Source organism: Cydia pomonella, chromosome 27 (assembly GCF_033807575.1).
Source record: "Cydia pomonella isolate Wapato2018A chromosome 27, ilCydPomo1, whole genome shotgun sequence".
Classification (NCBI taxonomy): domain Eukaryota; kingdom Metazoa; phylum Arthropoda; class Insecta; order Lepidoptera; family Tortricidae; genus Cydia; species Cydia pomonella.
Genome location: NC_084729.1, coordinates 9,774,438 through 9,787,280, shown reverse-complemented (window position 1 = coordinate 9,787,280; position 12,843 = coordinate 9,774,438). Strand labels below are relative to the sequence as shown.

The window sequence follows — 12,843 nt, the reverse complement described above, 5'->3', positions numbered from 1 at the left end:
ATGTATTGCGACCCGATGATGTTAGAAGATCTAACTGGTTTGCTGATAAAGTTCAGATGTCACAAAATTGGAATAACTGCTGATGTAGAAAAGGCTTTCCTACAGATAGGCTTACACGACAAAGACAGAGACGTCACAAGATTCCTGTGGCTAAAGGATGTGTCTAAACCAGCTGTAGAAGAGAATCTTATACACTACAGATTTACACGCGTTCCCTTCGGAATTATATCCAGTCCATTTTTGCTGAACGCTACCATCAAATACCATTTATCTAAAACCAATGATGAACGTTTAAAGAGTCTAGCTAACGACATATATGTGGATAATGTCTTGACAGGATCGAACAGCGTCAAAGAAGCAATGAGTCTGTATAAAGACAGTAAAACGGTATTCCAACAAATATCTATGAACCTAAGAGAATGGAGTTCCAACTCTAAAGAGCTCATGCAGAACATAACAGATGCTAGTACAGATAAAACTGTAAAAACTCTTGGTTTAAATTGGGACCTAGAAAATGACACGATTTGCTTAAGGATAAAGAACACCACGAATGCTTATACGAAGAGAGGTATTCTGAAGACCATCGCTGCCATATACGACCCATGTGGTTTTGCTGCACCAATAATATTACCAGCTAAATTATTACTTCAAAAATTATGGAAGACAAAATCGCATTGGGACGCTCCATTATCTGAAGAAATGGCAGCCGAATGGAAAACTATCTTAGAAGATCTTAAGCAAACTCACAACATATGCCTGCCTAGGAACATAACGAATAACCAAGAAGGCCAACTTCACTGTTTCACAGATTCGTCGATGTCAGCGTATGCAGCCGTAGTTTATCTACTGCAAGGAGACAAAGTGAATTTCATTATTGGCAAATCAAGATTAATACCCTTGAAAGATCAAGACAATTTAAAGATTCCTAAATTGGAGCTATTAGGAGCTCTAATAGGCAGCAGACTAATCCAATATGTCATGAAACATCTCCAGGTGAACATATCACAACAAGTACTATGGACAGATAGTCAAATAGTAATAGATTGGTATCAATCTAAAAAGCTGCTGCCACCATTCATCTCAAGAAGGATAGAGGAAATCAAGAAAAACAAGAACTTGGCTGTAAGATATGTCCCGTCTGAACATAACCCAGCCGATGTAGCAACTAGACCAACTAATTCGACAGAAGATTTTCAACGATGGCTCAGTGGCCCGAAATTTCTAAAGGAAGATTCTCATAACTGGCCATACCGACCCGCAAGAGACGTTACTCTTCTGGCGGGGGAGGGTCTGTCGAATAACATCACACAGAAAGCTGAATTGAACTCAGACACGAAAAATCAACTTAAAAGGAATATTGACTTGAGCAAGGCACAGAAGCATCAGACAGAAACCAGACAAATCTTTTCAGAAACACGGGAAAATGTGAATAACAGAATAAGTTCAGAAGTACAAGAAATACGAAGTATACAGAGACAGTTTTATCCGGATGAAGTCAACGATAAGATGACACATCTTACCCGCAATCTAAGATTATTCAAGGATGTCGACAGAATCCTTAGATGTGGCGGTCGTTTGACGCACTCAGATTTATCATATGACGCGAAATATCCAATTCTTTTGCCGAAGGATTGTGAATTTACCACAAAAACCATAAAGAAGGCGCATGAAAACAACTACCATGTTGGAGTACCCCACACCCTGGACATAGTCAGACAACGTTTTTGGATTCCACAAGGAAGAGCTCAGGTACAAAAGTTTATTAACAAGTGTCCGCAATGCGTGAAACATGGCGGAGGACCTTACACATTACCAGAAACTCCAGCATTACCACCTGAAAGAGTTAAGTATGAAACAGCATATACTTACGTAGGAGTGGACTACTTCGGACTGATGTATGTTAAAGCAGAAGGTAAACAAAAACGTTGGATTTGCTTGTTTACCTGCCTTGTAATTCGCGCTATACATTTAGAAATAGTAAAGGATATGTCTGCGGAAGAATGTTTACTGGCGTTCAGAAGATTTATGGCCACCAGAGGTGTTCCTACTTTGATTGTGACTGACAATGCTCTTCAATTTAAATTGTTATCCGAGATAATCACAACCGGAGGTCCAACAGATCAAAGGATACAATGGAAGTTCATTCCTCAATTAGCTCCATGGCATGGCGGTGTATACGAAAGACTAGTGGCAGTAGTCAAACACTGTCTGAAACGAACCTTACAAAAACATCTGCTTGACGATAACCAATTACTAACCATCATGAAAGAAGTGGAAAGTGTTGTGAACACAAGACCCTTGACTTATGTAGGTACTGGTTTGGAACATGTATTGAAACCAGCCGATTTCTTAACACCAGGAAGATGTCTAGGACTCCAGATGTCAGTGAGTAAGGCACCAATTACAGCCACTGCAACTAAACAACAACTCATAGAAGGATGGAGACGGGGTGAGACTATCATGAAAGAGTACAGAGACATGTTTATGAATCAGTACTTGTTGAGTTTAAGGGAACATTACAAACATTCAACTAAACAACCCAGAGTCAGATCTCATGATGTACCATGCGTTGGTGATATTGTACAAATAAAAGGTGATACAAAGAACAGAGAAAACTGGAAGGTAGGAAGGATCTCCGAATTAATTAAAGGTACTGATGGATTATACAGAGTCGCTAAAGTAAAGGTTGATAACAATATATTTACAAGGTCTATATCACACTTGTACCCTTTAGAGATTGAAGACATCCCATCGCAAACCGATTTATCTGGTCATCAAGCGGAAGTCGAATCTGCACCAAAGGCAATGAGAATGGAAGTTGAGGAAGATTCGGACTTACCAATGACACAAAGGGAAGATTACCCCAACATGCAACCAGATGGAAGCACGGATGGGACTGATAGCATGGACACGGACACGACACATAGCATAGATAGGATAAATGAGAACACTGACGTTACTAATGAGAACGTAGATACAGCAGAAGAAGAAGACATAGATTTGAGACATGGCAATGTAGAAACAACAACTGATCTTGTTGACAAGAATAATGAATCAGCTTCGAATCAATCTGACAATGAAAGGCAAAGAAGGAATGCGGCAGTCCAAGCTATGGAGAGAATCCGAGAATGGACTCGCCATTTAATGACTACTCTAACTACTTCGCAATAGCTCGCCTCGGCGGGTGTGTCGCGGACTTCCGCGATGTACGCATTGTTGCACATGGCAACACATGTAACATCTTGTATATTGTCTATGGTAAGCAAACCATACTTTTCCTTCCTGTTTCTCTCACATGAAGTTTCAAGTTTGTTAACTTATTTATTAACGTGTGCCCGAAGCCAGCCTCGTACAGCCAGAGCATCATCTCTCTAATTATCTGAAAGCTAAGTATAATGAGTATATAAAGGAGGACTTGTTCGTCCCACGCATATATTTCCTACATTTATTTATTGTGAAATCTATGTATGACTAGATTCAATGTACTGACCGCAATGTGTTGAGTTGACTTATAAAGACGTGACATGACGTGTGATGATGTTGCAAGAGAACGTAATGATTACATGCTCTTTGGTTACGAGCAGAGGTGTGCTTGTATGTCATGGTCAGGTCGGAGATGCGTCTGCCGACCTGAGCCCAACCCTCGTCTGGCATGCCATAGAATTGATAGTGACCTGTAAGGGGCTCGTACACCCTTCGGATAGGTGCACTCTTGGCCATAGCAAGGGACTGGTGTTTCCCTCGTCTGGCATGCCATAGAATTGATAGTGACCTGTAAGGGGCTCGTACACCCTTCGGATAGGTGCACTCTTGGCCATAGCAAGGGACTGGTGTTTCCCTCGTCTGGCATGCCATAGAATTGATAGTGACCTGTAAGGGGCTCGTACACCCTTCGGATAGGTGCACTCTTGGCCATAGCAAGGGACTGGTGTTTCCCTCGTCTGGCATGCCATAGAATTGATAGTGACCTGCAAGGGGCTCGTACACCCTTCGGATAGGTGCACTCTTGGCTATAGCAAGGAACTGGTGTTTCCCTCATTTGGCATGCTATGGAATTGATCTATGGTTTGTGACTGGTTGCGACCAGGTCACCGCACTCCTTATCCAGTGCAAAGGTTGACTGATGAGACTTACCAAGACATAGACAGTTGTGACTATTACACAGACATGCATACCTATATATGTACTTTGAGTCCTGTGGGACAATGTTGAACTTTACTATGAATACTGATTTCTTGTTGTCTGTTCCTACATACATATATACATGTTACAATGTTTATGTATCTATCTTGAGAGATAGATGTGTTATATTATGATACAGGTTAAGGATACTTAGTGACCCATGGTCATAAATCTATTTTCTACACAGGTGGTGGTATAAGATCAAGTTAGAGCTGGCCTCTGCGCTTGGAGCTCATGAACCAGGGAGACATACTCCAATTACATCATTTGAATAAGGTATGAACCACACTGTCCATAGAATAACCGACCTCTCTTTCCTAATAATATAAGCGAAGCAGATCTAAGTTCATTAAGATAATAAACAACTATACATGACAAGTTGATAGTAAACTTATATTTCATTTAATAAGGTCTTAGAATCATTAGGTAACTCGAACTCAGGCAATCAGTCTATTTATCTTAGTATTTTGTATCAACGTCGATACAAGAGAGCCCAACTCAATAACGTTGCGTTGTCATCAGATCAGGGGGCCTAGCCAAGATGCCTATCGTTTGCGCTACGACAACGGAACGCTATGTCTTCATATCACTGTTCCGCATTAGTGCGAGAGAGAGGCAGCTATTGTCATCTTGGCTAGGCTCGCAGTAAATTCAGCACAATTGTAATATGCACTGCTAGCATAACATACCGCGACAGGCGCGACTTGAGGACTCAGCACAACTCACGCGCGAGAGAAGCGACAAACTCGAGATCGAATGTCACTGCCAGAAAATGACAGAAAATCGCGACTTTGAACTAAAATCCGTAGCACAACTCTTTCTCGAGACAAAATATTCTCTCGTCTTTACATCAAACCACGAGTCGAAGTGGGACGCGACTTGGTCTCGCGGGTGGTTAACTTGTACTTTTTTTTGCAAAATTCATGAAATAATTCACATTAGTACGGCGAGTTTGGTGGTAGTCTGGTCCGTATGGAACCTTATGGCGCTCGGCGCTTACGCCGTTATTAGCGTCGCGACATTACTAATGTGGTACTACACGACGTAAGGGCTCCTCCAAATGATGGCCCATCGTACGCCAATCTAAGGGACGCAGCCATGCAGTAGAATGAGATAGTAATATCACTTGCTCCCTCTAACGTATAAATGTATCCCTTGGACTGGCCTACGCTGGGCCATCGTGTAGAGGAGCCATAAGCTTCAACCGCCATAAAGTCCTTTTTGATATGGACTGTCATATATACAGAATGTAACCGTTAAGTGTTTGCAGGCGATTATTCTGTAAATATATCAAAAAACGTTTCATTTAATATTTGTTGAAATAAGGTTGTAAGCTACACGCCACAATTTATATTTCAAATTAGAATATAGATTTGAACTGTTAAGTCAATCAATTGTCACTTGATAAAAAACAGTCTGTGTTGTTATTATGTTACTTATAATATATTTAGATTAATTGTATTAACTAATTTATGAAATATATTCATTGAAGATTCATCCGTTGTGCTCCATTCATGCTACTGCTCTCTCTAACAATATTTGACCAGAAAAAACATATTTTAAAACAGTTTAACAATGTAAAGAAAGGTAGCAACAGGTGGTCTTATTGCTGTAAGCGATCTCTTCCAGACAACCTTAGGGCAGCAGGATATAACGAACAATAACTTTCTGTAACAGGTAGTCCACGAATTATATAAGTACGTAAGTTAGAGCGAGTAAGGATTATTTTGACAGCACCAAGGTGGCGGTGCGGTGCGGTAGTCTGTTTTGGCTTTAATAGTCTGTCAATATCAACTCGACTTGACAATACTCGCAATATAGCGTCACTGTCATGCTATTCTATAATAACGCGTAGCGTGGGCAGTTATTAAAAAAAAAAAAACAATAATATCATAAGTATCATGCCTATAATTACTGTTGAGTTAGAGACTTTTGTGCAATAGTATAACATTTGTGACGCGATCTGTGAGAGATGGAGGCAAGTGCTGACTCTGGCCGGATGTCGCCGGCGCGCGTGAAGGAGGAAGCCGAAAGGGACCTGGCGGAAATGCGTAAGTTCATACAATATAAACCTAGATATACTCCGATATTACTAAGCCCATCGCTGTAGAGACAACACTGACGTTACGTTGACAACACGTGAAGTTAGGTTTACTTCATTATCATTAACATCCATAACAATTCTTCTTTGTATTATATAAAGGATCATAGCCTTGTTAAAACAATGTGTACATTACATGCAGTTTTTGTCACAAAAAAATAGTAAAATACTAATTACAGTAGTAGCTCTGTGAGCTGTAGACCTCGCTTGGATAGCTTTAAACGAAATAGATGTGTAGCTCCGCTGTTTTGAAAAAATTCTTAAATCTGAATTGTCAATCAAATTCTATCAAATCATGGAACCTGCTCATAAAATTTCATGAGAATGGTTGAGAATTGTGACCACTTGGTGTAATGAAAATGCTGCATATTATTAAGTCAGCCTTAATGTCAATTTGTGATTACGATGTACCATAGACACCCAATTATAGTCCAAACTCTTTCAACTATGGTTCCAGACTAACTCGAATATCTTTGTTCAGGTGTAACTAATATTTGAATGATGCAGTTCTGAAACAAAATTTTGTCACAAATGGAAGAAAAAAACTCATACAAGAATAAAAATGACATTGGTTTTGATACTTAATTATGTATTAAACTTGTGGACCATAATGGTAGTAATGGAGTATAGTTGAGTGGTTTAACGGTAGTCAAGTGACAACAAGACGTAATATGCAGTTGTATTGAGTATCTAGGTCAAAAAGCATGTATGTTGTATGAACATTACAATAGATCACTGCTTGGTGGATGTGGCACTCATAGACCTGCAGCACCCCAATAATAATAAATAAAAATGTTGTACAGTCAGCAATACCTTTAGTTTAACAGCCCTGCATATAAAAGTGCAATTAAACTGGCATTTATTTTTGTGATGACTAGAGATATATGCTCCTGAGCCAGCTGTGTCCCATGTTTTTAAATATTAGTTTTATATATATATAGTTATCTAATATATGTCGCGAGATGAGTGGGAGTAAAATAAATCAACATTTATATTTATTTCATTTACAAAATCAAAACTTACATGGGAAAGACATATTACTTATATGGGAAAAAAAAAAAAAATGATTTATTTCATGAACAAACTTATACAAATGGATTGTTCAAAATAAATCAGAAGCTCCATTTTCTTAGTAGGCTAATAGTAAGTAACAATAATTAGGCTGTATTATAACTTCGACTCAAGTGATCTCATCTTGAAAACTGGTACCATGGGAGAAAATGTACATTTTCATACAAAACCTGTGGACTCTTGGAATTTGGTCTGCTGCGTTACTACTTACTTATTCATAAATAATTTATAAAAATGTATTTATACATTGAAGTGTTGGCCTAGTTGTCTGACTGAACACACATGGAGGCAGCATTGTAAGCAATCTATGTTGATTCATCCATATATTTTTGTCTTGATCGAATGGTAATGACAACCCTTTGTTTCAGCCCCTGTTAAGGAAGAAGCCGAATTCATGGATGAAGAGGAGCGTGTGAAAGAGGAGTGCTCGGACAGCGACGACGGGTGCGGCGTGAGTGAGGCCGCCATGCTGGCCGGCCTGTACGCCGAGCACGAGGTCAAGGACGAGCTCGTGCTGGGGCCGGAGCGCCCGCACCGCCCCACAGTCGGCCTGGTGGTGAGAGGTAGGTTTGATTTTGTTTAACATGTACACAACTCAACTAGTAGTAAATATGAGTGTTCTAACACCGTTCACACTGATGGTGATGACCAGTCTCGCCTAGTGGGCTTCGACATTTTTTTTTTGTTTTTTTTTTTTTACATTATAGGACATTATTACACAAATTGACTAAGTCCCACAGTAAGCTCAATAAGGCTTGTGTTGAGGGTACTTAGACAACAATGTATATAATATATAAATATTTATGAATACGTAAATACATAGAAAACACCAATGACTCAGGAACAAATATCCATGCTCATCACAGGAATAAATGCCCTTACCAGGATTTGAACCCGGGACCATCAGCTTCGTAGGCAGGGTCACTACCCACTAGGCCAAACTGGTCGTATAATTTATTGGTGTGATGAACACAGATATTTGTCATGGGTGTCTCTGTCTTCTATTTATTAAGTATTTCTGTATTACTTACATCATTGTCTGAGTATTTACAACACAAGCCTTCTTGAGCGCAAGCTGCCACAGTAATGTGGGGCTTAGTCAATTTGTGTAAGAAAGAATGTCCAATATTTACTAATTTTATTTATTTATTTAAAACAGTATTTAAAGGTAATTTGTCAGGAGGCAGGGCGCTAGACGTCGCGGAGGGCGGGCGTGCTGCGGCGGGTGCGCGGGGCGCGGGGGCTCGGCTCGCTCGGGACTGCTCCGTGCGGCTCGAGCGCCTCGCGAGCCGCGCCGCGCGAGCCCCGCAGCCTGCAGCCGCCGCTGACTCGGCTGGTGAACACCAATCATATGGTACACCTGAGAAAGAAGAGACGTGTGATATATGCGGAGAGAGTTTTGATTTGGAATCAGATTTAATAAAACATGTCGCGGTCCACATCCATGTGCCTACAAGCGCGGAGCAGGGAGCGGGCAGACCTGATGTCACGGGCAATGGTGAGTTGTAGTTTTTTAAACCCATCACAACCTCACGCAAAACGGCACTGGTTTGGAGCAAAGCAGCTGACATACATACTATATTTGTCTATTTTGTGTTATGAAAGAGAGCCTATAGTTATACAGTCGAATCTCGATTGCCCGAACCTCAAGAGAAATGTCAAAAACGATCGTGCTAACGATATCATAGAGGGTTTATTTTAGATTCATGGTGATATTCGAACGCTCTAATCTAAATTTAAAAAAATCTCCATTATATCGGTCATAACCGGCGGTCGAAATCGGCGAGCCAAATTAGCGTTAGCGTGCGCACCACCTGATTTGGTCAGACAATATAATCAGATTGGTGAAATTTTTTTCCGTCTGGACTGGCCTGTATAAAAAATAAGTGATAAAAGTCATACCAGACTACCGCACCGGCACACCTATCTTTTGTGTTAAGGATACAGCTATAAGTAAATATTCTTTATGACACCACAAAAAAAAACATATTTTAAAACAGTTTAACAATGTAAAGAAAGGTAGTAACAGGTGGTCTTATTGCTGTAAGCGATCTCTTCCAGCCAACCTTAGGGCAGCAGGATATAAAGAACAAAAACTTTCTGTAACAGGTAGTCCACGAATTATACAAGTACGTAAGTTAGAGCGAGTAAGGATTATTTTGACAGCACCAAGGTGGCGGTGCGGTGCCGGTAGTCTGTTGTGGCTTTAATAGTCTGTCAATAGCGGACGACGGGTGCGTAATTGTAGCCGCTGACACCCATGCGCAGCTCGTGGCAAAAACCAGTATAGTCATGGATCAGGTAGCGTCATGGTTCACGGCTAATGGAATGACATTAAATGTCGAAAAAACTAACATCATCCGATTTGGGCTCCGTGGCAAGCAGGATCACAATCTGAATATTGTCTGTAATGGGCAGCTGGTTCCACAGGTGGATGAGGTGAAATATCTCGGTCTAATAATAGACTCCGGTCTTACATGGGGTTCTCACATTGACACCCTGTGCAGCTGGCTCTCATCTGCATGTTTTGCGCTTGGTAGATTGCGTCCTAGCCTTAATACCGAGAATGTGAAAAAAGCCTACTATGGCTACTTTCATTCACTTCTCGCTTATGGTGTCGACCTCTGGGGTAATGCTGCAGAGCGAGAAAGAGCGTTCAAGCTACAAAGACGAGCGATCCGAGTCGTCGCGGGCGTTCCGTGGGATAGTGATGCAAGAAAATTGTTCCAGGAGTACAAGATTCTGACACTACCAAGTCTGTATATCCTGGAAATTGCAAAATGCGTACGAACGCACTTAGACCAATTCTCGACATACGGGGACGTTCATAATCGCAACACAAGGCAGCGAAATAAATTGCGACCACCCCTGACTAGACTGGCAAAATCTAAAAAACTTCTGCACTCAATTGGCCCTAGAGTGTATAATGCGATACCGGATGATATAAGAAAGTCTAATAGTAGTAGAACATTTGAAAACAAACTAAAGCTTAAGTTTACGGATGCACTATACTCTGTAAATGATTTCTTTCGGCCATCTGAGACCACCTGATTACTTGCCCAAGATCAATGTAAATACGAAGTATAATAGCTATTAAGTAGATAGTGTAAGATTGTTATTTATTAAACTATTTATTTAGTTATTTTAAACTTAAAACAAAATATTTATAATTAATTGCATGTGATAGAAATAAGTTACACTTAAAAAAAAAAATTTTTTTGTTCATTAAAAATTATAATTATATTTCAATATTATATAAATCTGATTAATTCTTTTTAAAATAAGTTAAAATAATTCGACCCGTAATGATAATGAACTTTGAAATAATTATATTGTGTTAATAATGTTTTCATCTATAAAATAATAATGTGCGCTTAAATAGATATATTATAATGAGTTGACATGTAAAATAACTATATTTTATCAATAAAGTTTTGATTGATTGATTGATAATATCAACTCAACTGTCACAATTGACAATACTCGCAATGTAGCGTCACTGTCATGCTATTCTATAATAACGCGTAGCGTGGGCATTTATTAAAAAAAAAATATTTCAATAATATCATAAGTATCATGCCTATAATTACTGTTGAGTTAGAGACTTTTGTGCAATAGTATAAGATTTGTGACGCGATCTGTGAGAGATGGAGGCAAGTGCTGACTCTGGCCGGATGTCGCCGGCGCGCGTGAAGGAGGAGGCCGAAAGGAACCTGGCGGAAATGCGTAAGTTCATACAATATAAACCTAGATATACTCTGATATTACTAAGCCCATCGCTGTAGAGACAACACTGACGTTACGTTGACAACACGTGAAGTTAGGTTTACTTCATTATCATTAACATCCATAACAATTCTTCTTTGTATATATAAAGGATCATAGCCTTGTTAAAACAATGTGTACATTACATGCAGTTTTTGTCACAAAAAAATAGTAAAATACTAATTACAGTAGTAGCTCTGTGAGCTGTCGACCTCGCTTGGATAGCTTTAAATGAAATAGATGTGTAGTACCGCTGTTTTGAAAAATTTCTTAAATCTGAATTGTCAATCAAATTCTATCAAATCATGGAACCTGCTCACAAAATTTCATGAGAATGGTTGAGAATTGTGACCACTTGGTGTAATGAAAATGCTGCATATTATTAAGTCAGCCTTAATGTCAATTTGTGATTTTGATGTACCATAGACACCCAATTATAGTCCAAACTCTTTCAACTATGGTTCCAGACTAACTCGAATATCTTTGTTCAGGTGTAACTAATATTTGAATGATGCAGTTCTGAGACAAAATATTGTCACAAATGGAAGAAAAAAACTCATACAAGAATAAAAATGACATTGGTTTTGATACTTAATTATGTATTAAACTTGTGGACCATAATGGTAGTAATGGAGTATAGTTGAGTGGTTTAACGGTAGTCAAGTGACAACAAGACGTAATATGCAGTTGTATTGAGTATCTAGGTCAAAAAGCATGTATGTTGTATGAACATTACAATAGATCACTGCTTGGTGGATGTGGCACTCATAGACCTGCAGCACCCCAATAATAATAAATAAAAATGTTGTATATGTATTGTACAGTCAGCAATACCTTTAGTTTAACAGCCCTGCATATAAAAGTGCAATCAAACTGGCATTTATTTTTGTGATGACTAGAGATATATGCTCCTGAGCCAGCTGTGTCCCATGTTTTTAAATATTAGTTTTATATATGTATATATATAGTTGTCTGAATATTTAATATATGTTGTGAGATGAGTGGGAGCAAAATAAATCAACATTTATACTGATTTCATTTACAAAATCAAAACTTACATGGGAAAGACATATTAATAATTACAAAGTTAAAAAAAAATTGAAAATGATTTATTTTATGAACAAACTTATACAAATGGATTGTTCAAAATAAATCAGAAGCTCCATTTTCTTAGTAGGCTAATAGTAAGTAACAATAATAAGGCTGTATTATTACTTCGACTCAAGTGATCTCATCCTGAAAACTGGTACCATGGGAGAAAATGTACATTTTCATACAAAACCTGTGGACTCTTGGAATTTGGTCTGCTGCGTTACTACTTACTTATTCATAAATAATTTATAAAAATGTATTTATACATTGAAGTGTTGGCCTAGTTGTCTGACTGAACACACATGGAGGCAGCATTGTAAACAATCTATGTTGATTCATCCATATATTTGTCTTGATCGAATGGTAATTACAACCCTTTGTTTCAGCCCGTGTTAAGGAAGAAGCCGAATTCATGGATGAAGAGGAGCGTGTGATAGAGGAGTGCTCGGACAGCGACGACGGGTGCGGCGTGAGTGAGGCCGCCATGCTGGCCGGCCTGTACGCCGAGCACGAGGTCAAGGACGAGCTCGTGCTGGGGCCGGAGCGCCCGCACCGCCCCACAGTCGGCCTGGTGGTGAGAGGTAGGTTTGATTTTGTTTAACATGTACACAACTCACTAGTAGTAAATATGA

General features: G+C 39.3%; 2 protein-coding genes across 3 annotated transcripts; both read left to right on the top strand.

Moving 5' to 3' along the window:
• LOC133532347 (uncharacterized) lies at positions 1–4,668 on the top strand. Its single transcript, XM_061870956.1, has 2 exons — positions 1–3,258; positions 4,370–4,668. Exon 1 carries the CDS (start codon positions 1–3, stop codon positions 3,169–3,171), a length of 3,171 nt encoding a protein of 1,056 aa, XP_061726940.1. The 3' UTR covers positions 3,172–3,258; positions 4,370–4,668.
• A 1,370-nt stretch (positions 4,669–6,038) lies between these two features.
• On the top strand, positions 6,039–12,843 carry LOC133532357 (uncharacterized). 2 transcript variants are annotated; one of them, XM_061870970.1, is made up of 4 exons: positions 6,039–6,233; positions 7,723–7,917; positions 8,535–8,852; positions 12,598–12,843. In XM_061870970.1, the coding sequence occupies exons 1-4, from the start codon at positions 6,155–6,157 to the stop codon at positions 12,810–12,812; spliced, it is 807 nt and encodes a 268-aa protein (XP_061726954.1). In that variant the 5' UTR covers positions 6,039–6,154; the 3' UTR covers positions 12,813–12,843. The 2 variants fall into 2 exon arrangements, with proteins under 2 accessions (XP_061726954.1, XP_061726955.1); XM_061870971.1 differs by lacking the exon at positions 6,039–6,233 and adding an exon at positions 7,143–7,650.

Bases quoted from the DNA above. Each gene is read 5' to 3' on its own strand.
- LOC133532347 (XM_061870956.1), top strand. From the start codon at position 1: ATGTATTGCGACCCGATGATGTTAGAAGATCTAACTGGTTTGCTGATA.
- LOC133532357 (XM_061870970.1), top strand. From the start codon at position 6,155: ATGGAGGCAAGTGCTGACTCTGGCCGGATGTCGCCGGCGCGCGTGAAG. The intron at 6,234-7,722 runs GTAAGTTCATAC...CCTTTGTTTCAG, and splicing joins AAGGGACCTGGCGGAAATGC to CCCCTGTTAAGGAAGAAGCC. The intron at 7,918-8,534 runs GTAGGTTTGATT...GTAATTTGTCAG, and splicing joins AGTCGGCCTGGTGGTGAGAG to GAGGCAGGGCGCTAGACGTC.